At 34.1% G+C, this 25,328-nt stretch overlaps 2 protein-coding genes across 6 annotated transcripts in view; both read right to left on the bottom strand.

Annotated features, from left to right (window-relative positions):
• LOC108220580 (uncharacterized) overlaps positions 1 to 946 on the bottom strand; it is a 34,856-nt gene extending 33,910 nt beyond the window's left edge. Inside the window, exons 1-2 of one of the 3 annotated variants that reach the window (XM_064094251.1) lie at positions 776 to 946; positions 550 to 607 (exon numbers count right to left, since the gene is read on the bottom strand). In XM_064094251.1, the coding sequence (XP_063950321.1) occupies positions 550 to 607; positions 776 to 906 (189 nt within the window). In that variant the 5' untranslated portion in view covers positions 907 to 946. The remainder of the gene's footprint in view (positions 1 to 549; positions 608 to 775) is intronic. The other 2 variants (XM_064094249.1, XM_064094252.1) reach the window with 2 other exon arrangements.
• Positions 947 to 1,454: 508 nt separating this feature from the next.
• LOC108222864 (dicer-like protein 4) lies at positions 1,455 to 24,721 on the bottom strand. Of its 3 annotated transcripts, none has more exons than XM_064094688.1 (32): positions 24,518 to 24,721; positions 23,412 to 23,589; positions 23,126 to 23,236; positions 22,823 to 22,963; positions 22,650 to 22,722; positions 21,518 to 21,558; positions 21,238 to 21,378; positions 20,954 to 21,082; positions 20,044 to 20,209; positions 19,815 to 19,911; positions 18,912 to 19,104; positions 18,164 to 18,324; positions 17,868 to 18,074; positions 17,492 to 17,751; positions 17,134 to 17,408; positions 16,332 to 16,762; positions 15,720 to 15,814; positions 14,349 to 14,554; positions 13,850 to 14,059; positions 13,244 to 13,702; positions 12,672 to 12,944; positions 11,489 to 11,815; positions 8,291 to 8,714; positions 8,102 to 8,216; positions 7,674 to 7,814; positions 6,648 to 6,874; positions 6,401 to 6,562; positions 6,219 to 6,333; positions 5,661 to 5,801; positions 2,297 to 2,478; positions 2,108 to 2,222; positions 1,455 to 1,784 (listed from the first exon to the last, which is right to left on the bottom strand). In XM_064094688.1, exons 1-32 carry the CDS (start codon positions 24,619 to 24,621, stop codon positions 1,622 to 1,624), a joined length of 6,063 nt encoding a protein of 2,020 aa, XP_063950758.1. In that variant the 5' UTR covers positions 24,622 to 24,721; the 3' UTR covers positions 1,455 to 1,621. The 3 variants fall into 3 exon arrangements, with proteins under 3 accessions (XP_063950758.1, XP_063950759.1, XP_063950760.1); XM_064094689.1 differs by having other exon boundaries at positions 6,651 to 6,874; XM_064094690.1 differs by lacking the exons at positions 1,455 to 1,784; positions 2,108 to 2,222; positions 2,297 to 2,478 and adding an exon at positions 4,670 to 4,925.
• Between the last annotated feature and the right edge of the window lie 607 nt (positions 24,722 to 25,328).

Here is a 25,328-nt window from a genome sequence, read left to right as displayed (position 1 = left end):
AAGAGTTTGGGGGGATATTTGTTTAGTTTTGAAATTGGTTTTTAGGTTTTTATGATAAAGTTGGTTTGTATTTGAACAAACCCCTATATATATATATGTATGTCAAGAAAAGAGATCAAATGATAAGATCTTACAGGGTTCAGAGTAGTCAATAGTACTACTAGTATTAGTACTAATTAAAACATGAGGTGAGGCTTGACTTCTGTAAAGGCCAATTATTCTCCTTTATCGTATCAGTGAGAAGATCTACTTCTTCATTTGTTGAAATAGGTGTGTAATGTCTTGAATTCCTTCCGTTCTATCAATATGGGTACCTGTCACTATAATATTTACTGTAGTAACTTTCTCTTGGCATGTATATACATAGTCTTGTGCAGTGGTTGGCGGAATACTATGACTTGCTTGTGCTTGGGGTTGGTTTTCATGTTTTATATTGTTACACGTGCTATGAAAACACACACCATATTTTTTACAGATTTGTTGTTCACTTCTACAGATTCCAGAAGATTAACACAATGAGATACATATAGAAAGAGAGGGGATATGTACTTGTAGTAAGTGCCAAGTGACAGACAAACCAGCAAAGCCAGCACCAAGCACAGCATATCTGCACATTATACATAGCATCAATTCTTTCATACAATCACATTTATAAATTTTAGAACTTGGAATCATATAGTTACACACAAATATGACATATATCTGAGAGGGAGGGAGGGAGAGAGAGAGAGAGAGAGAGAGAGAGAGAGAGAGAGAGAGAGAGAGAGAGAGAGACCTCAGAGGTTTGGGAGATTGGCCATGAGAAGATGCTGAGATTTTGTAAATATGCATACCACGTCGGATGCAGCCGCCGGCAATGACGAGAGCCGCCGACGGCGAGGATGTTGAAATATGAGGAAGAAGCATTTCAAGATTAGGCGTTTAGTGTATTTTTTCTGTATAAAATTTTATTTTAATTTTTATTAATAGTATATCCGATATCTTCTAGTATTATATTTTAGTATTTTATATATTTTAATACGGGTTTTATATTTATTAGATCTTATCTATCAAGATAGTTGTTACGATACCTATCTTCTAGTAATGTTATATTTTAATATATTTATATATTTATACGGCGTTGGTATTTGTTATGAGAAAAATTTATATAATATTCTTGGACATGTACAAGACTCGCATCTAAAACTAAAACTATGATGGATATTACAAGAGTTCATTTTCCACAATAAATATTTGTTCATAGTTTAGGAATATTTATTTTTCCAATATCAATAAATATAATCGATAATTCTTAATAAATAGATTAAATATTAAACTATACAATCAATTGCGATACTGTAAGTTTCAAAGTTGATAGATATTCTTTAATAGGCTTCGATTAAAAAAAATTGATAAACACTACACAATATAGCATTTCAGTTTTTTTTAAAAAAATAATTATAAACGCTAAACGATTAGAGTTATAAAATGATATTTGAGACTATATTTTCTAACCTAATATTTGAGATAACGCTTAAATTGTAATATAAGGAGCCAACACCTTAATTTATAAACCGCTACACTCAGTTATTAAGTAAACCAACGTTCCTGGACAATGTAACAGTGCATGTTTCTAGCTAAGCTACGACCATAAATTTTGATCTACAAAAAAATGCTCTTTCAAGAGCCAAACAGCCCCGTCAGCTGCATTCTCCGCAGCTTCTTTCTTTTTACCAGATGGTTTTCCGATGGCTTCAATGAAACAATTTCCCAAATCGGGCTTCACGATCACTTTATATGTGAACCTGTAGGTGTGGATGATAGTTAGCAATACAGGCTATAAAAAGGAAGAGTTTTAGCAATACTGGCTACAAAAGGAAGAGTCTTTAGTGCAGGTTTCTCAGGCAGTTCGAAAGGAGAAACATGTAATATAGTTTTTGGAGACCAATGTTCTCTCTCTAGAAGAAAAACTTCAAGGATCTCTCAGACAAAGAACACCTTACAACTTGCAACACATGGTTCTATCTTTTCGTTGAAAATTATAAAACCAGAGCACTGAAAGCATCTGACCAGATCCTGATAATCATAATATTCACACAAGAAAATAGGAAAAAAGTTGGACACTCACTCTTTCAAGTGACTGGCCCCAGTCTCCTTGCAGCATATAAATTTAGGTGGTTTCCAATGATTTGCCGCACAGATTTCAAACAAATGCGATTTTGCTGACTTCTTCATCGAACAACCTAGGGAATTACTTTGAAATCAGAAATATGATATAGAATAAAATACAATAATATATGTGTTGCCCAATCATTACCTGCAGTCTGAGAATCACTAGAGCAACGACTAATAACTTTGTTGACTGTTTCCTGGCATTCACGAGTGTCACGAAAAGATGATATTTGCTTGATCTGTTTGATCTTGGTGCCTCCAGATCTATGCGGTTCTACACCTAGTGGATGCACTTTGGATGAGAAGTCCGGATTGGCCTTTAAATCTCTGCAAAAATTAGAAAAAAAAACTAAACTTTTCCAGATTAAAATGTTAAAAAAAAACCTTCATATATATTATATGGCATGACAGTGAAATAAAAGAACCACCCAGAACAATGTTAAACTTTAATATTCTCCTATAAGCTACTTTAATATTTGGACCTAACCTTTGACTTGTAAAAAACAGTCATATTAACAACCAGCACTCGAATGGAAAATATTGGCAGAACTAATGAGGTATTCAAGTTTTGTAGATAAAATTTTTACCTATTCTTGAAATAAGTATTATATATATATATATATATATATATATATACACATATATATATAGAAAAGTTATTTGGAGTCCCATTTTTTTTGGAGTTCCCGGAGTCCCAATCCTGACCCTCCATTTCATTCTCATCTGACGGTTGTAGTTTAATTAGAATTATATAAAATTTAAATAATTAACTACTTTATCTTTCCAAATTAAGCGCTCACTCATCTCTTCCACGATTGTAGCGTTAGTTATTTTGTTGCTGAGTTTGTGGGAAGATATTATCCTGCCATTTGTTTTGCAACCTTTTCAGTGGTGCGTTATTTCTTTTTCTCTTTGTTCTGCGCATTCTCTATCGGACACCCAGTTGTGTACATCTTTTTTGTAAACCGCAGAACATAGCTGTGTCCTGCATAGTTTCATGTTCTTAATTTTGTTTTTTCTCTGTTGTTAATATTTGTAGAATACGTGTACAAACTGGGTTGGTGATTTGCAGATATTCTGTATGATATATGAGTTGCAGCATACCCTGAAAAGATTCCGCATTGAATGTATAAATTATGAGTTTTTTTAGTAATGCAAAGCCAAGTTGTGTATATCTTATTTGTAAACTGCAAAACATAGACCATAGTTATGTCCTGCATAGTTTAATGTTCTATGCTTAGCATTGTGTTCTGTGTTACATATGATCTGTGTCCTGCATGCTATTTGGCATGATTTATGTAATGTCTATATTGTGCTGCATGATAAAATTCTAATGTGCGTATTTATGGTACTGCAATACCTGTAGCTATATAAATTATTTAAATAATATTTCTAGTGTCTGAATGCAGGACAAAAGTTGGATAGAGGGCTATGCACGATTGTTTCGGAGCTTAAGATTAGGGATATTAGAGAGTTTTAAAAATTTAAAATATGTAACTGCTTGTATCCTGCAGACCATAGGATGGAAAGATGATCCAACGGTGTTAAGAGGGGACTCCAAGAGTTATGGGTTTCCAAGAGCTCTCTCTCTCTCTCTCTCTCTCTCTCTATATATATATATATATATATATATATATATATATATATATATATATAGGGGCTTACTCCACTAGAAACTAAATTAGCCTAGAAACTAGTATCTGACCAATTTTTTATCACTATTTTTAACTGCAAATATCACTCGTTTGTACATCACAAATCACTATTTCTATACAAGAAATCTCAGAAATATAGATATATAAATATACATATATACAACATATATCATCATCATCTTTACTCATACCACATTGATGAACCTCTGGGCATCATTATCAACCCATTCCACTGCTATCGGGGTCACCTATACCCACGATTGACCTACCACCGCTTGTCACCATAACTTGTCATTACTAGTGATTATTTACCACCACCACACACCTCATCTCATCATTTTTTTAGCATCATAGACCTCCTACAACTATAATTGATCATCAATGATCGATAACCACTAGCGAACATAAGTAAATTTTCTCAATTATCAATAATAAAAATTGCTAATTTAACTGCATAAAATAGTGATAAATAGCGTATAAACGAGTGATATTAGTAGTTATAAATAGTGATCATGGGAGTGGTTTCTAGTTTCTAGAATAACATTAGTTTCTATTTGATCACTTGCCTATATATATATATATATATATATATATATATATATATATATATATATATATATATATATATAGATATATATATATGTAATATGTGTGTGTATAACTAAAGCTGAACATAGGGCTGAGCAAACGGTCGGTTCGGTCGAAAACCGAACCGAACCGAAATAACCGAAAACCGAACTTTCATATTTTTTGAAACCGAACCGAACCGTATTTGCATTTCAAACCGAACCGAACTGAACCGAAATTACTTCGGTTTTTTCGGTTCGGTTAAAGAAAAACCGAAGTTTTAAAAATAAAAAAAATTAATCTATAACACCCATCAAACTAAGATTCAATACCAGGCAAAATTACAGTAGCCATAGATTCCTATACACGATTAGGCCTGCACTACCTGCAATACTGCTATAACCCCACTATCTGCAATACTGCTGTATCAACACAGATTCAAAAGTCTTGAAGTCGCAATAACCCTCTTGAAGTAGCAAGGAGCTGGTAATGTGGTGTCGTCGATCTTGGTGGTGGCGCAAGGCGGGGGTAAGGTGTGTGGCTGCGGCTTGCCTAACAGATGGGCTTTAGGGTTAAAGTGTTTAGACAGTAGTCGCAAGTAATCAGAGTAATCAATAATGTATGTAAATTATATATACTATTTATATTATATATAAATATAATTTATAAATTATATAAATATTTAAAACTTCGGTTATTTCGGTTAAACCGAAATTTTGTGTATCAAAAACCGAACCGAACCGAACTTTTAGTTCGGTTATAACCGAAAACCGAACTAACCGGAGTTTTAAAAAATTCCGGACCAAACCGAACCGAATTTGTACGGTTCGGTTCGGTTAGTTCGGTTTGGTTCGGTTTTGCTCAGCCCTAGCTGAACATATTAATACTAATACACATACTGCAAAAAAATTCCAATTATCGTATTATCTATAGCCTCTAACGAAGGAAAAAAAGCAAAAAATTGTCTCACAAAATAAAATACTTTTGGTGCTTCGGCTAACTGCAAAAATTATATTGTCCCATACTTGTTCTTTTTCCTAATACTCATACTTGTTCTAATATTAATTCTTGCCACAATATCAATCATCTTTATGTAACTAGTATACCACATCAGTGCCTTACTTGGAAAGTTTTACAAAGCCTCCCCTAGATCGACTGAATGCCTATATTCATTTATCAAGTTAATTATCTTTCTCATAGATAGATGATGCACATATAGATTGTTCCCAGGACAAACTATGAGTGCATGTTTCTGAGCTAAGCTACAGCCTACAAATTTTGACCTACCCCAAATGATCTTTCAATAACCAAACAGCCCCTTCAGCTGCACGCTCCGCAGCTTCTTTCTTTTTACCAGCTGGTTTGCCGATTGCTTCAATGAAACAATTTTCCAAACTATCAGGCTTCACGATCACCTTATAAGTAAACCTGTAAGTGTCGATGATAGTTAGCGATAGTGATATTAAAAAAGAGATTTTTATGAAGATTTCTCAGGCAGTTCGCAAGGAGAAACATGTGCGGTTTTTAGACACCAGTGTTCTCTATATGGTAGAAAAGCTTCAAGAGACTGTCGATCAAAGACTATACAGCCTGAAACATATGATTCTTGCTTTTCTTTGTAAAGTGTAAAAGCAATGATTAGTGTTCTGCAACATAGCTCTAGAAGTTTTGACTAAAGAATCATAGTTAGCAAGCAACTATCTTTTTTTAATAAAAAAAACTATAATCTTAGACATAACTAATATTGTAAAGGTTGTTGCAAGCATCTGATTGGGGCCTAATGTGAACTTCTAATGTTCGCACACAAACTAAGGAAAAAAAAAAAGAAGCAAATTGGACACTTACTCCTTCATGTGGCCGGCCCCCGTCTCCTTACAGCATTGGAATACAGGCGGTTTCCAACGATTTGCAGCACAGATTTCAAACAAAAGTGACTTTGCTGACTTCTTCATTGAATGACCTAGGGGATTACTAGCAATCAGAAATATGAATCAAATACCACCATATCTGAGTTATCCGATCAGTACCTGGAGTCTCAGAATCACTAGAGCAGCTGGCATTATCTTTTTTTCCTATCAGCTGGCATTCACGAGTGTCAAGAAGAGATGACACTTCCTCTGCATTACTCCGTTGCTCTTTAAGTACAGTGGGAACAAGCATTTTATGGAGCTCTCCTCTGGTATCCTCGTCTGCATATAAAAACGAAGACTCAAGCACCAGTATTAGAATAAAAATCAGCCAGCACTAATTAATAAAATTTTCGCATGAGCTAACCACCAAGGCAATTAGAATCTGTCAAGGATTTCATGTGCTCGTTTTCATCATCTTGTTCAGGCAATTGGTTATATGCTTCCAAGCAGACATCTCTCTTTGCTGCATCCTGAGAAGACTGAGGTGCACATAACACTTGATTAATTGGAGGGTCGGAAGGATGAATTTTTTGACAGACAGATCGATCTGCATCATCAAAGAACGACAGCTCCGCCTTGGGCTTTAAAATTCTGCAAAAATTAGGAATTTGCCGGATTAAAATGTTTAATTCTCCTACATAAATATAAGACACGACAAACAAAAGAACCAATCATAACATATCAAACTTTTATATTCTCCTATATGTTTCTTAAATATTTGGACCTAAACTTTGACTTGTACATACAACTTATATACTTCAAACTTTACTATCACTACAATCATATTAACTAGCACTTGAAGGGCATATTGGTGGGGACTAATGTGGTAATAAAAATTTGCAGATAATATTCTCCTCACAATTGTTTATTATTTTTATAATTTTATTATGTGTGTGTTTGCGTGTATATTTTGTTACTTTTAAAAACAGGGATTCACATATATAAATTAATATACGTACCACAAAAGTTTCTCAATATAGTATTTTTTATAGCCGCTTTCTCAAGAGGCTAATAAAGAAAAGCTTTTTGTTCAATGACAACACTAAAAAATTCGTTTCTCCAACAGAGAACACTTCTGGCGATCCTGTTAACAAAGGCGCAACCCAGGATGAACTGCCAAAATTACATCGTCTTAAGGTCATCACCGTAGATATTATCCCCCATAATTTCCAATTCGTTTTCCTAGTACTCATACTTGTTCTAATACTAATTCTTGCCACAATATCAATCATTTTTATGTAGCAAGTATACCACATTCAGTGCCTCAGTTGTAACGTTTACAAAGCCTCCCAATATTGACTGAATGCCTATATTCATTTATCAGTTTAGTTAACTTTCTCACAGAGTACATGTTTTTGAGTTAAGCTACAGCCTATAAATTTTGACCTACCCATAATGATTTCTCAACAACCAAACAGCCCCTTCAGCTGCATGCTCTGCAGCTTCTTTCTTTTTACCAGCTGGTTTGCCGATTGCTTCAATCAAACATTTTTCCAAACTATCAGGCTTCACGATCACCTTGAAAGTAAACCTGTAAGTGTGGATGATAGTTAGCGATAGTGATAATAAAAAAGAGGAGATTTTGTGCAGATTTCTCAGGCAGTTTGCAAGGAGAAATATGTAGAGTTTTTGGACAACAGTGTTTCCACTTCCCTATATAGAATTTGTTATGTAATTTATTCTCGAATCACATAATCTTAGACGCAATAAATATTTTGACATATCATTGCTAGCATCTGATTGAAGCCTAATGTAAAATTATAATGTCCACAATAAATAAATAAATAAATAAATCACTGGAAATAGTCGGCCACTTACTCTTTCAAGTGACTTGCCCCTGTCTCCTTGCAGCATACAAATACAGGCGGTTTCCAACAGTTGGCCGCACAAATTTCAAACAAAAGTGACTTTGCTGACTTCTTCATTGAAAGGCCTAGGGGATTACTTTCCAATCAGAAATATGATATTGTATCAAATAAAACCATATCTGAGTGGCTCGATCATTACCTGGAGTCTGAGACTCACTATAGCAGCTATCACTATATTTTTTGACTGTAGGCTGGCATTTACGAGTATCACAAAGAGATGACATTGGCATAATTGGTTGGATATTGATGCCTCCAGATCTATGTGGTTCTACACCAAGTGAATGCACATTGGATGATGAAGCACCACTTGTACGTGAATCCTGCACCTTCAAGTTATCAAGTCCTGCGGCATTTGGAGATCTCACATTTGTTGCCGTCTCATTGTAACAAATTGCGGCATATGGAGAGCTAACATCTGTTGGTATCTTTTCATTGCGAGCAATTGCATATTGAGCATTAACATCTATCGGTGTTTCATCATAACCAATTAATTTTGCTTCCACCTTGTGGGTCGACTTCAAAACCTCCTCTAACGATTTACTCTTGGGTTTGTAACCAAGCTCCTGTATAATGTACATGGATACACAATGAATAGTATCAGAAGGGGAAACAAAATCATAGAACAGTAATGACTAATGATGCTATGACTTGCAATAAATAATTAACAACACACACACACACACTACTTGCATACAACCTTCTACCATAAGTTTGACAAGTACAGGATAACCTATAGCATCACTATCAGTTTAAAAATGGGGCCCCATACATATTCAAAAAATCAATGAGCTAATTATTAGTCTTGCCCCGAGTTGCGTTTGAGCGATTTAGTGACTAAAAATCGCGCTTAACTCGCGATTACTCGCAAAAAACTTGCACTAAAAAGCGCAAAAACTTGCAAAAGTATAAAAAGACTAAAATACCCTTAAGTTAAATAAACTCTACTTCTCTCGACCCTCTCTCTTCATCTCTCTGTATGTCATCACATTTTCTTTGATACCTTATATAGCATATATGCTAAATTTTAAATACTATTTTTAACGTTTGTTAGGTGTTTGATTAAAATTTCCCTTGAATATTACTCTCTTAAAAGGTACTGATCACTTAGGCCATAGTTAAAGATGACTTGAAGTGTTGACATTGGATAAAAATATGGGAATCAAGTGGAAACAGACAATCAGAAGTTCAATGTTTGTTTTGCAAACATACTAAATGTTATTGATTGATGTATGATATTTTTATGTGATATTTCCACTATGTTTGAAACTAATACTAGATAATTTAATTTTTGATGTATCATATAAATAATTTATATATATAGGGGTTTACTCCACTAGAAACTAGAAATTAGTCCCAAACCTTTTTTCATCACTATTTTTAACTACAAAAATCACTCAGTTGTATATCAAAAATCACTATTTTATATATAAGAAATCTGAGAATTATAGGTATCTAAATACACATATATACAACATATATCATCATCATCTTCACTCATACTACATTAATCAAACTCCTGACATCATTATTAACCCCTTCCATTACTGCTACCGTCACCTACAACCATGATTTGCCTCACCGTTTGTCATAATAACTTGCCACTACTAATGACTATATACCACCACCACACACCTTATCTCGTATTTACTACAATCGTGGACCTCCTATAATTATAATTGATCATCAATAATCAATCACCAATACCAATTATATATAAATTTTCTGAATCATCAAAAATAAAAACTCATGATTTTAATACATAAAATAGTGATTAAAAGCATAGAAACAAGTGATATATGTAGGAGGTAATTGCATATCGCACCCCCTAAGTATCGTTCAAAAACGATAAAGTACCTATACTTTAAGAAACTCAACTCGCACCCCTTATCTTTACTTCTCAAAACCGAGATGCACCCCCTGCCGTTAACTTCCGTTAACTCAGTGCACTCCGTTAAGTCACTATATATATAATTGCAATTCGGACCCCCTAACTTACGTTCAAAAATGATATTGTACCCATATTTTTGAAAACTCGAATCGCACCACCTATTTTTACATCTCAGGAATGATACTCACCCCCTCTGTTGAATTCCGTTACCTTCCGTTAAAATACTCCTCCGTCTCAATTTACATGTCCCTTTTGCTTTTTGAAGAGTTAAATTGACTAATTTTTGACCAATTATTTGAAAATATGTATTTATTAAAATAGACTATATTTAATTTTTAATGATATTTTTTTAAAAAAAATTTGATCAATTTTTCCAAACAAAATAATTAAAATTTTTATATTGTAATCAATAGATAAATTTATGTATTATTTATAATAAATATCACAAAATATTTATTTTTTATATTTAAAATAGTATATATTTTAAGTACCTAATACATATGTCACTAAAAATTTAAAATCATTCAATATGTAAAATCATTTTGACTTGGGCATAACTTAATTAAACAAAGATTTAAAAAAAATATCATCAAAAAGTAAATCTAGTCTATTTGTTTTCGCAAATAATAGAGGGTCCGAATTTCGCAAATAATAGAGGTTAACTGCAATTCGGACCCTCTATTATTTACCTCTATTAAAATAGGCTTAGATTTACTTTTTGATACTATTTTTTTAAACAAAATTTAGTATATTTTAATATGTAACTTTCTATTTCCTAAAATAATAAATAAATATGTTTTTAATAGTTGGTCAAAAATTAGTCAATCTGACTTCTCAAAAAACAAAAGGGACATGTAAATTGAGACGGGAGATTATTTTAACGGAAGGTAACGGAATTCAACGGAGGGGGTGCGTATCGTTCTTGAAATGTAAAGATAGGTGGTGCGATTTGGGTTTCCAAAAGTACGGGTACAATATCGTTTTTGAACGCAAGTTAGGGGGTCCGAATTGCAAATATATATATAGTGACTTAACGGAGTGCATTGAGTTAACGAAAGTTAACGGCAAGGGGTGCATCTCAGTTTTGAGAAGTAAAGATAAGGGGTGCGAGTTGAGTTTCTTAAAGTATAGGTACTCTATCGTTTTTGAACGATACTTCGGGGGTGCGATATGCAATTACCTCTATATGTAGTTATAAACAGTGATTGAAGGAGTGGTTTCTAGAATAATATTAGTTTCTATTTGATCACTAGCCTATATATATATATATATGCATATCATTTTCCACTCCCCGGCCTCCACAATCATGATTTATTAATATATAGTTAACAGGTATATGTATATCTCGTAGAAACATTTTAAAACCCGGAAATTTTAAAAAGATAAAAAACAACACATCTGCACAGTGTCAGTTTTAAAAAAGTTTAAAATGGATTACATGAATTTTACCTTCAAAATCCGAATTACTTGCTTCGCAGCCCTTCTTTTGGCAGCTTTTTTGCTGATGTTGCTAGCACAAGAATGTTCACAAACATTCTTCCCCTTCACTTTTACATCAACAATATAAGTGTTATCCTTCTTGGCAGATGCAAATTCCAATTCCATGTTGTAGGATTGACTAAGTTCTTGAAGTTCTCTAATGGGATTAAGCTGTAATCCAGAAAAGTTGATGACGGGATCAAGAAAGGAAAGCATGGTCTTCCAAACATTGTTTAAATTGAATCCCGTGTCCAGAAGAATGGCACCGATGCATGACTCCACCAAGTCTCCAAGAGCCTGAACAAAAAACTTAAGTCACATTCAAGTGAGAAATCAAGTTTACTTTCTAATATTTTTTCATGACACATGCACAAGCATATATAGTTTACTTTCTGTCATTCTATAATAAATCCCAGCACATAAGTTCAGAGAACCCTTCCATAGAGTAAGAGATACTATACTAGTTATTATCGACTTAAGTGCTGCAATTTATGAGGCTCTATGATCCCACGTTCGCACCTGTGCATGTACATATGCACAAACAAACCACACATATCCCTTCAGGGGAAAAGTGAATTCTATATATTTCATGTGGTATTCCATGATCAACTAAATTTTTGTTTTTCACATTAGTCATATCACCGGATTAAATTTTGTGAACAAAGTATTTCACATATTGATAGTGGTTATTTGGCTGCACCTGGGAATCAACTTCCAACGGGAAGTACTAGTTCCCCTGTATATAAAATTACTAGGAAGTGAGAAAAATTGTTTGGTTTTGAATGTTGATGGAGGAATTCATTTCATGGGAATTTCCGTTAAACAAGGATGGCAACTTCCCACATATCATGGGTATTAATGCTTCCATGGAAGTTACACTTCCCTTATTTTTCTCAACTAATCAACTTTATCAAAATCCCTGGGCACCGGAAAGACAACCAAACAAGCATGACTCTTGCTATAGCTAACACCAAAATCTTGCAGTTGCTTTTAAATTATTTTTTGATTACAACACAAAAAGTGGACGGTGAAGAAAGAAAATTAAACAAGCAGACTGGTGTCAACCATTAAAAATGGCAAAAAATAAAATAAAGATTATGAGGGAAATAATTATATATATAGAGAAAAAAGAGAAAGGAGCTACAGTATTTACTTTAGGGCATGGGGGCACTTCAACCAAATTTTCATTAAGCTGATGTGTCCTAGAAAACAAGACATATTTCTCCATGGACTTGCAGAGGCCACTAGACTCAGATATAATATATTTATAGAATGACCGACTTATTGCAATGTTAGCAAAGCAAATATTGTTTACACATGTGGATCTCAAATCGGTCAGCTGGCCAGGCTTCAGGTTTGGATAGACTGAATAGAGATAGGAAGTGATAAGATAATCCAGGACAGCATCTCCTAAAAATTCCAGTCTCTGTTTAAACAGCAATGTGTTAAAAATTACAAGAACTGTACTGATACATAACTTAAAATTTTTATAAAAAATTTAAATTTATTTATGGCCTGTTTGGGAAACTGGATTTGATTTGAAATCATGGATTTGGTCAAATAACATGTTTGGCAATCTGGATTTGGATTTCATTTGAAATCCACACATCCAAATCCTAGTATAAATCTGAGAATTTGAAATGACAACTCAAATCCTGTCATTTGAAATCCATCATTTGAAATGAAATGCAAGTTTCCAAACGGCCTCTTACAGAAGTTACATACCTGATAACAGCCTCCATAATGATAGCTATATGATGGATGAACAAAAGCTTGCACAAGCAAACCTTTATTGTTAAATTGATATCCTATAGAATCTTCAAGAGCAGCTATATCTATTTGAGCAGCAAGTGGTAAATAGATCGAACTTGCTGAACAAATATGGCTAACCTTCGAATCTTCAAATTCCACTTTTATACCCATCCACTTAAGAAATGCAGCTGCACCTTTAAAACCACTATCAACTATAAATGCGCCGACAAGAGATTCCACAACATCTGCTATGGTTTTCTTATGCAACCAGTGATGAGATTTGGTGCATCTTAATTCTATATCAGAATTTTCCGCCCCACTACAATGTGATGAATGAATACTCTTTTCAGTTTCAGCGCTACAAACTACAGAACAAGGTCGACCCAATGCAAAAAATTGACATGGGTCAAATGATTGGTCGCGTATGTATACCTGAAATTTATCATGGTAAACGTTAACAAAACTTGTTAGCTATTACAAAAACTAATGTCCAATAATACTATTGCGAGAAACTGACGACTCTTCGAAACAACAATTATAACCAGAATCATCAGATCAAAACATGCGACAAGAAGCTACCTGTAATCTGTTTGCTACCGCTAGCTTCAATAAATTGGAATTATTTACGACACTTGAACGTTTTCTAGTAAGCTGTCCTTCATCCAAGGCATCATGCAAGAGAAAAAGACGCCTGCCAACTGCAAATTTGAGGAATGCATCACCAAGAACTTCGAGCCTTTCAAGAGAGAAGTGTTCATTGCATTTCTCAGTTGTAAGTGCTTCAAGGACCTGGAAATCATCATCAGAATATCAAAGCTTGTTTATGGATTGACAACCATAACTTCTTAGTTATAAAGTCTTGATACTTTGCCTGTTCCAGGAAATAGGTTGTTTACCTTATTAAATTTATTAATTATAGAGTTAAATACAAAAGCATATCTTTGGCCTGTATATAAACAGACATATTGTAAATGCTGAAAAGTTATTCTTTTTACCACATTTCAATTTCATTCGGCAAAATTAGATACTAGTATTCATGAAAAATCAAAATCCGAGCTAAAAAAGTAAGGCGCCTTACACGAGAAGCGGATACTTCAGCTCCCTCGGGAAATGAGACAGAAAGTAAATCTTTTAACTCAAAAGCAACAAGCAAGCTTTCCAGACGATGCATGACTGATGGTAACAAAGATAATGAACTTCCAATATCTTTCGAAAACCCAATTATCTTTAGTTCACAAATTTCAGGAGGTAATTCAACAAAGTGCTCCTCTTTTTCTCGTGATTCTGCATGAGATGCTAATCAGCACAGTGTACACTCTAGTAATGTAAAGTGTAGTAAAAAATAAAGGCAACACCAACATATAAAAACTAACACAAAACAAAAGAATAATAAACATTTACGTTGTCCCTTGCAAAAAAAAAACATGCATGTCATAATATCAAGTGCGATCTAGTAGAGCATATCTTAACTTGTAATCACTTTAAACTTATGCCAGATACTGTAAATTAAAAGGCAGCAAACAAAATCCATTCATTTCATTATTAATCAACTGATCATTTCTCAATGTTCATACATTTTCAATCTTTTGTGTACCACAATAATCTCTTGTATTCTAGTCCCACTATGTACTCTCGCTTCACATACTCAAACCTTAAAAGTCTGTCAGGAAAGGCCTATCTTAGTTGCAGTACTAGCTAGTAGCAGTTTTCAGGATTAGTACTTAGCAATATACCAGTAGAGTATCACTATATATATCAATTTCAGCACAGTAGTACACTTTAGTAAGGGTAGAAGTGTCATTTCATTATAGACGTTAGTTACAGTTGAGGTTTGCCTATATATACTTGATAAGCTTTGTATTTCCAGTTACGTTAAATATATGAAATGGAATGATTTCCACCAATTCCCTTCCCCCTCCCTCTCTACAGCTGATTCTCACTTTCTCTCCATAGGGATTATAACTAGGGGTTTATATACTAATCGGTGTTATTAGTATAATCAAATGAACTAAGTGGTTATAAACTGTAGTCAGTAGTCCACATGATCAACTGCAAAAAGAAAAAGGTCTAATAGCCTGGGGATTTGGAATTATTAATCCCATTAAACAAAACATAACCTACGGCAAATAAATTTCTTGACTATTACTTTCCAGCAATTTAACGATGAGACAACGATGTAAATATATTCTGCACCCAAAGTAATGTAGCACATTACAACAGAACACGACCATTAACAATAATTTTCAATATTGGCATCAGAAATCCTGAACTACAATATTGTGCATTATTTTTATATAAGCTTATTCTAATATTCGCATCAGTAATCCAAAACAAAATATTGCGAAAATATTTTATAAAAATTTTATGTACAATATTGTGTCAGGAGAAAGTTACAAGTCCTGTAACTAACAGGATAATTGCAGAAACAACCCAACAACTAAACACATACCCAAATTTCCTTTCTTTCGTAGCAAGTTCTCCAAACAAAAGAGCTGCTTTGCTTTTAAAAGAGCTTGTCTGGGATGTAAAAGATGAACGCCAAACCTATATATTAAAATATATATTAAAAAAAAACCAGGAGCCAGGAGGTCAGTAATATAGTACAGCAATGGTGATACTAACTAGTAATTGAATCAAAAAGTACTATATGCATGCTAGAAAGTAACTGTAAGGAGAAGCCTATTCAGGATTAATTTCCACGGCAATAATAAATAATATCAAAATGAGAAATCTACGGAGTATGACACATGGACTACAAAAAGCATACTTAAGACTGAATACAACAATGTTAAATGCACACCAAATACTTAAAAAGTTTTGAACCAACTAAAGAAAGAAAATAGTCCTCTCCCAATCTTTTAAACAAAACTAAAGATTCAAGTTATGCCAGACAATATCAATTCACGCCAAGTATGCAAAAGAGAAAATACTATCTGTAAAATCAAATTATTTTTGGCCCCATCTCATTATGTAGTGATACAACAATCATTTAAGGAATTAACTCAAGAAGATACTATAAAAGAATGGTCCAAAAGAGAAGAAGGCACTGCACGCCACTTACTTTTCAGAGAAGTGGTGAACGTGACTTTTTGATGCTTTATAGTCACTGTATGCATTCTTCTCTGACAAAACATCAGAAACGAAATAGAACAATTTCTTGCTTGGAACATAAATCAAGCTATTCACAACATCATGGACACTTTTAGGGCCATTAGCAAGATGCAATAGCTCGCTAGGTTGAGAAAGGCCATTAGCCTTGGCAACTTCTGGCATGTTGAATATCGGCGACGATAAACATCTCATGACAAGGTTCCAGTCCACAATCATTGCTTCCTCATATTCATTCCAGATTACAGGAAGCATAAGGTAATATGTTCTAGGAGCCAATATATCAAAATCAATTCTTCCCAAGGGAACATATTCAGAGTTGAACTCTGATCTGTCAATGATGACCTTGAGGAACATTTCCTGGAACTTCTCAGCCAAAGCTATCTGCAAAATTTAGAGTGAATATTACAAAATTTATTTAATAATTTTTTTCTCAAGTACTGATGCAAATTAGTTTTCAAATGATTTGTTTTTTATAGACAAAAGTCCTCAAATTTATCTATTTTATCTTCACCGTGTCCTACAAGAATATAGGCGAATCGAACCAAGGAACTAAGATGGACATGTGGACAGAGGATAAGCCTATACCACTAGGCTATCCCATCACCCTCGTGACAATGTCTTTAAAGTCATTTGATAATGTACAATTTGGTGTCAATATCATCATTTAAAAGCTCTTTCCTGACTTCGGGTGACCTCTGGTCTCATTTTAGGTTTATTTAAAGGTTCAATTCTTTTAACCCATTTTTGCTTACCTCATCTCTACTAAATAGCATAGTACTGGATGGTATTAGCTCTGTTACTACAGATCTACCACGTGCCAAATGAAGATCTAGTTTCATTCTTTCAGCTTCTCCAGGAAGAGATACTTTCACATACAGACCAAATGGTTTATACTCCCTATCTGGTGGAAGCGGTCTAAACTTCACAAAGTAGGAGGTGAGGTAGACATAATCTTCTGCCTTGCTCCATGGCTCTTTCAGGACATCAGGAACAAGCATTTCATGAAGTTCTCTTCTTGTATCCTCATCTGCAAATAAAAAGAAGCCCAAAGCTGCAGTATAAGTATAATAATCAGCCAGCATTGATTTATATATATCTGCATGTGCTTACCATCAGAGCAGTCAGAATCTGATAAGGACTCAAGGTCCTCATTTTCAACATCTTGTTCAGGTAAGAGGTAGTTGGTTAAAGCACCCAACTGATGTAATTGTTTACATGCTTCCAAGCAGGCATCTCTTTTCGCTGCATCCTTAGAAGATTGAGGTGCACTTGACACTTGATGAATTGGAGCATTGGAGGGAAGAACTATTTGGCAGACAGTTCCATCTGCCTCGTCAAAGTATGAGAAATCTGGCTTGGGCTTAAAAAATCTGCACGAATTAGAAAAAAGTAACTAATGTTTGCCAGATCAAAGTGCTAATTATCCTAAATATATATGATACAGCAGAGAAACAAAAGAACCAATCAGAACAACAAAAATCCGTACTCATCATGCGGAAGTTTCGAACAATAGCGGTAAAGCAATGAAATGCTACTTCCAGAACTGATTGTGGCACCCGTCAATTCTACTCTGTATGTTTTCTCGTCTGTATCACAAACTGTGGCAGTAGATGTTCTAAATTCAATTTCTTCATTCATTTTATCCTCAGCTTTAGAAAAACTGTCGATAAGATTTTGCTCCTTCTCATTGCCACTATGACATACAGTAGGGCACAATTATTATAATTTTTGGGGTGAGCAGGAATGAATTGAGGAGTTATATACAAATGTTTCAAGTAGTACCTGTCTACCAGGAATGCATATTCTGACTGAGGCATGCGTGCACGTCCCCTAGATTGTATAAAACTGGCAACAGTTTCCGGGAGATCGAACCTTACTACAAGGCAGCATGTTTGAATATCAAGACCTTCCTCCCCAACTTTAGTTGCAACCAACAAATTTATCTGCCAGGAAATAGGGAAGTTAATACACACACTTCGTTTGGGATGAGTAAAGCCATCTCTAACACACACATGAATAAATTATACTGTAAATTTATCAAGAGCATTTCGATTCTAAATAAAGAGAGATTGAGATGATCATAATGTTAATCACCCAAATATTATTATTATAAAGTTTAGTTATTGTTTAGTAAGTAGATTATTAGCAATTTTATACTTAGGTTATAGTAACACAGTTATAAACAGATCTTTTCCTTGATTATTTACAACTATAGTAAATTTTATATGGAGAATTGATTCAAGTTTATCTGTTTATTCTTTAATCCGTAATTTTTTGTTTTCTATTACTGTGTAACATCACGTTTTAATAATGTGACATGTATTTGCTATTCGAAGATACTATATATACCTCAGATAACAAGAAAGCACATGATAGAAAAATTATCAAGCACACTTTGTGAAACGAGAACAAATTATTGAATAAAAATTCGTGCAGAACCACATTTGGATTTAATATCATTTAGCTACACAATCGATCAAAAGAACTTCTGTAATTTCCTGAATTACCGACTCATGTATGTGAACATTACCTCACCGGATTGAAATTTAGCAAGCAAAGCATTAGTAGATTTTCGCGACACGCTTTTTAGTCCAGAGTGGACTCCTACCAAATAATCACATTTCCAAGCTGATAGAACTTTAAGGCTCTGAAGTATAGATGACAAGGACCTGGCAGTAACAATTCTATTGACAAAAATAATACATTTCATGTTCTGCTGGGACCTGTCAAACCAGGGAGAGAGATTGATCAAACATGTTAATTAGGCGGAAAAATGAAAAGATATAGTTTTAAAAAACATGCTTGTATCAAATAATAATGTATGCTTTATTAGCGATATGTGAGCTAGCACATAAGCTGGAGCTATGACAAAATGTCAGGAATTCCCTTCGAGTTTTCTGCTTTTGTGAATGATTTTGTAATTTTCTGTGTTTATAGGCTCGGATTGTAAAAAAAACAAGAAAAACGGTGTTTACTACTAAAGATTAGCAAGATAACAGATAGAATTGAGAGAATTCTAGAGAGATGTAGACAAAGCTACGGTTTTAGAGTGAGAGAGTAGTTATAGAGAGAGAAGCAGTTTGTGGAAATAGATATCGTGTTCTATATCAACCTTAACATAACTGGAAATACAAAGCTTATCAAGTATTTATAGGCAAACTTCAACTGTAACTAAATTCTAGTAATGAAATGACACTACAACCCTTACTAAAGTGTACTCTCTGCTGATATTGACCAGTATATAGTAATACCCTAACGGTATATTGCTTACTAATCCTCATAACTACCATTAGCAAGTACTACAACTAAGATAGGCCATTCCTGACAAAACATCAGCTGGAAGCTGAATTACTAACCTAACATTGTAAAGGATGTCGATAAGTTTATGTGCCAATGATTACAGTGATGAGACAGTGAGCAGCATATTACTAACCTAAAATTGGAAAGTATGTCAATAAGTTGCAAGAGCTTTTTGGAGAAAAAGGGCTCCTGTAGGACTTCAGGTGAATTTAACTTCTTTTTGGTGTGATCTGCAGGCATGCGCATGGAAGATAAATGTTGTCAAAAGGTGATAGATATTAGTGTCATATTCGCATGAACATAGAAAATATACATAAATAAAACCACATAATAGTGAACAAACTTTCAAGGCATCCCTGTACCTTTTTGGCAATCTGACGAAAACATAATGGCAGCTTGAGAAAGATATTTGTCGCATATAGAGACATGAGAGCTCTGTTCTCCCATCTCCATCCGTTCATTTTGTCCTTCCATCTCCAGTAGTTCATTTTGCACCACGCAGTCACCCTTTAAGAGTATGTTAGCAGCCTTTGCATGATTAGAAGCCAAATAAAAAACAGGAGTCAGTCTTAATCAGAAAACATGCACTGAAAATTCTATAAAGTTCAAACTGTAACTGCTATTCAAAAAGACGATATATAATACACAAAGTTTGTATGAAATGATTCATAGATTAAAACTATATTATTAATGTAACTTGCATAAAAATTATGTAGGTATATTATTAAAAAGGAGCATATACGAACATTTTCAGACTTATCCTGAGTTCTCTCAGTATGTATCTATATACATATATATCGAAATGAGAGTACAAGACATTAGTATGTACAATTTTTTTTTTTTTGAGACTTCGTTCTTAAAGAAGAAATATGAGATTTATTTTTTATCCAGTTTGCAATGTAATCCAGATAGGGAACAGTTTGTTCGTATGTGTGTGTGTGTGTATTGGTGTGCATCTGGGATTAGTTCGAAGCTCAAATAATTTATAATTTGTTAAATTTATAATAACTTTCACACACAACTTGATATATAGCCTTATATGCAATATATCCCTTTGTAAGGTCATTGCACTGTCTGACTTTTAGGCTCTCAAATACTAGTATTCAAAAAAATCAATGCCAAGCCAATTTTTTGTAGCTTCAAAGCTTAACTCACAACATAATATAACAGAACAATGCAATGACCCAGAAAATAGATTCACTTTTACCTGCCTTTTGTAACAGTAATTTAAGTTGCAAAAGCAGCAGTAAATATAATAATGAGATAGTTTACCTGGAATGCTCCCCAAACACCAAGTTTCTCTACACAGAAACACAAATTAGTGTGCAGTTTCTGAAGCATCTTTTTGGAGGTTTTTAGGCTATCCATGTCGCTTATATTTTCTACCAGTGTTGATACACACTGCAATTGAGTGCACGCAAAGAAAATATGATACTTCATAACAAAAAAAATTGCAAAAAAATTACATTCACAAAATTAAATAGATTGCTAATAACTTCCTGGGATTTAATCCCTTCTGGTTCACTAAAGAAATTAGGAAAATTGCTAATACTTACCTGGGACTTTATCCCCTCTAGTTTACTATAGTAAACTAGAGGGGAAGATGGTCCATCCGCCGCTGTAGTGTAATAATATACACTAACTTTAGGAGATGTCACAAACCGTTCAAGTTCTTCCTTGTCTTCAACAGAATAAACCTATTAAACAGATTTAGCATACACTAAAAATCTAGACATATACAACACATACCATACTTGATATATATTTACTTAGTGAAGTAAAAAGCCAAATAATTACATAAAATCTAACCCATCTCGATATTCGACATACACTAACCTTAGCACGAAGTAAAGACTCAAGGCCACTGACAGAAGCACCTGAAACATTATCAGGCAATTTAATTAAGATACAATAGACCAACGACATACAGTTCGCAACCAACATATATCCAAATACAATTTAGAATCTAAAATAAGATTTATAATGGAGGTTTGCTTACTTTGAAGTACACATTTTCTGCAAATTTGAAAATATGAAAGACACAAAGTTATAAATTCACAACACAGAAGGCACACTATAGATTGCAATTTTGACGGCTTCCCGCTAAAAAGATGAAATTAAAAAGATCTAAACACTACTCAATCTTTAATTGGGGGGGGGGGGGGGGGGGGGGGGGGGGGTCATAGTTTTGATTTATAAAAACACATCATAACAAATAAAATTTGTTCTACATTCTTGTAACTAAATTACCATCACGGCATACAAAGAAAGAGATGAAATTGGAGAGGTACATGAACAAAATTTGTTAAAGGCCCTCTTTTGGAACAATAGAATTATCACTCAACATGTAAAACTCAAGAAACATGTAGTTCTAGTGTAGTGGTGCACCTTTCACCTGGATGACCCATATACGATCCCACCAACGACGACACTTTGATTATCAACAAATAATAAATTATGTTTTATGTGATCTATCAAAATATGTTATACTTGTCAACGATATAAATGTTGGGTAGTGGCTATTAAAATTCCATAACACTGTCATGCTTGACTGACATATATACTACGTAATAGATACAATCACACATGCTCTTGCTTGGCATCACCTTCAGAATTTCGGTAAATTATGTTCCACAATTTGCTGATGTGTCTCTATCAACAAAGGTGTAATGGTTAATATATCAAAAACTTAATCTCTAAGCAGACTGTTCTAGCCTGCCCGTCCCTGACCGGTACACAAAAGGTTTGACAACTCCTTCATTACTCGACAAATAAACACTTGACAGACTTGAACATATTAATGTTAATAAGACTAAATATCAAGCAACATCATTTAGTATCACATAATTTTCCTCCAAGGCCCCTGGAAGCATATGAGTACGAAATTACATAATCACTGACCATAAAACATATGAAATAGGCGGCCCCTCAACCTAGCATACAAAAATATTGAGGTTAATTAGGTTACCTTTTCCCAATATTGGAGATGCGGTCATGCCAAATACACGAGGAAGCTTTGTTGCATTACTATTGTAAAATACCTGCATATTGGCCAAAAAGTAAGTAAGTGTATAGACTATAGATATTAGTCAAATGCATGAGGTGCTGAAGCGATAACATCATGAGATAAAACTTTCTTACCTTCATGATTTCAGCATAAGCATGATTGCTCGCAGGTTGTGCATGATGGCACTCGTCAAAAATTAGAAGCGCGATCAATTCAATCCTGATGAAGCAGTGTGATAAATTCCATAAGAGTACTTGAGGGGTCATGACAAGAACCTGCACAAGCATGACCACAGGTTAAGCAATTTATTTGAATATCTGCACTGGCCAAAACTACTAACAACATTAACTAAGAATCGTGTTGTTGAGTACTTCCAAAGGAACTTTGTAATGACAAATGGGACAATCCAATTGTGCCCAAATAGAAGCAAAGCAAACCTCATGCTGTGCTAATTCTTTCTCCCAATTGGTATGACGCTTCAGATGCTTAGAACTCCCACAGTAGATGCCAACTTTAACGTCAATCGAGTCTTTGATGACTTTGGCTTGCTTAACATATTTAAATACATGTCATGCCATGAAATGACAATTAATTCAAGCAGCAGGTAAGGGTGTGTTTAAACAGAAAGAGTTCTAAATACAGAGTTTACTAATGTGAAATCAAGTTTTGGTTGATAAATAAGAAAAAATATATTTGGAGATGACAGAAAGAGGAATGTGTTACCTGCTCAACCAGAGCAACTGTAGGAGCTAAAAAGACACAAATGTTATTCTGGGGTTTTTTTATCAAGTGTCGCATCTCATGAATTAAAAGAACAGCAATGTGAGTCTTCCCACAACCAGTTCCCAGATAGGCTATTGTGTTTTCACTCAAAGCTTTCTGGCAGAGCTTCGTCTGATACCTGAGAGATGTGAATTTACATTCCTTTTACCTTGCGTTCATAGATAACAAAGCACGCAATAATTAAAATGTCATCATTTAAGAACTGCAGCCTTGGAAAGTATAAAGTTGTTTAGGTTGTTTTTTAGAAACTTGTCACGAAAAGATGATTAAAATGGTAAGACAACGGTTCAAGAGAATATACGCCTGTCCATCTTGTCTTATTAGCTATACTAGCCTTTAACCCGTGCGAAGCACGGGCGGTTATTAGCTATATTAGCTATCCAGCGACCAACGTTTCGAATTTTGGAAGAAAACATTAGATCATGTAGCGTTTTGGTCTGAAAAAACTACAAAACGTAACACGATCTGGCGTTTTAGGAGTAAAACACCACATGAAATAGCGTTAGGGTTTCAAAATGTTAGATTGTGTAGCGTTAAGAAAGGAAAGAGGATAAACGCTGCACGAATTAGCATTTTGGATTGCAAAATGGTAGGCCGGGGCCATCTTATTCGACAGTAGTAATGGGGGCCATTTTCTTGAAAATTGTGGCATTGAGTGCCGACACCCATAAGAATGAGCATCTGTATAATATCTCTAGATTTCTTCAATTCAACGTTCCAAGAACATAAGCAAAGGAATAATATAATTAAATAAGTCTGAGCGAAAAAATAAAACCAGCCCTTAATTATTTTTTGAAAACCCCACAAGAATTGCAAATGATACAGGAACACAAAATCATCATTTATTAATACTCCATCAAAAAGGGGCAAAACAAAAAGAAACAATCAAATAAATCTGTCTACCATATATAAACTCAATATCTACAACAACAGATACACAATCAACAAAGATTACTCATAAATTTATAAACAGATAAACATAATCCAATCACAAAAACATAAATAAATTGAAGAAAAAAAAACAAAGAAAGAAAGAAAACGCGTACTGTCTAGCAATGAGTGTGGGGTTTTTTTCATCAGAACCGTGATGACCCTCTTCATCAATCGACACAACGGACAACGTATTGGAGTCTGAATCGCCGGAAGCCATGTCGGCGATTAAACGGAAAGAGGGTTTGACTTGGGTTGACTCGAGAGTGGAGTGGACAGGAAAACAAGGAATCTGACAGCAGAACAAGTATAACACGAGGGCCTTGGTACATTTATACTCTGTTTATTTCGGGAGTGACCGTTGCTTACACTACACGCATTCAAGATTCTGAAAAATATTATTTTATAAATTATTTTTGATAAAATTTTAATATTTTTATAAAAATTATATAAAAATTTAAAAGTAATTTTTAAAATATGTCTCAGTTAGAAAAATTTATAAAAGAGTAGCTAAGGAAGGAGTATTTTTAATTGTTTATGCACACAACGCATGTTTACACGTGTGGAGACTTGTGTAACTGGCTGATGTGTACACATCAGCGTCAACCGTGGGTCCTAATCCTTTGTTTCTGTCTCATTTATTTACGATTTTATCATGTTTCACGTATTTTAAAATTTATTTAAAATATAATTTCATAACTAAAATTTATTTGTACTTTTATAATAATAAAAGTTTTAAAATAATTTATGAAATTATATATTACAAATCGAGACATTTATTATAACAACTCAAGACCACAACTAGCTTTGATACTTTAATGGATGCATATCAGACTCACGATCCCACCATAAGTCGGCCAAAATGTTAGCAAATTGATATACATCAGTTATTTGCTTGCGTTTGTAAAGAGGTCAAATACTCTTTTA

This window comes from Daucus carota, chromosome 5 (assembly GCF_001625215.2).
Source record: "Daucus carota subsp. sativus chromosome 5, DH1 v3.0, whole genome shotgun sequence".
Lineage (NCBI taxonomy): Eukaryota > Viridiplantae > Streptophyta > Magnoliopsida > Apiales > Apiaceae > Daucus > Daucus carota.
Note: the sequence above shows the minus strand (reverse complement) of the source record. Positions and strands in the feature narration are given on the sequence as shown.

Coding starts and splice junctions, on each gene's coding strand:
- LOC108222864 (XM_064094688.1), bottom strand. CDS start 24,621: ATGGCTTCCGGCGATTCAGACTCCAATACGTTGTCCGTTGTGTCGATT. Junction 19,105..19,814: donor GACATACTTTCCAATTTTAG/GTTAGTAATATG, acceptor CTGGTTTGACAG/GTCCCAGCAGAACATGAAAT. Junction 18,075..18,163: donor TATGCATTCCTGGTAGACAG/GTACTACTTGAA, acceptor TGTATGTCATAG/TGGCAATGAGAAGGAGCAAA.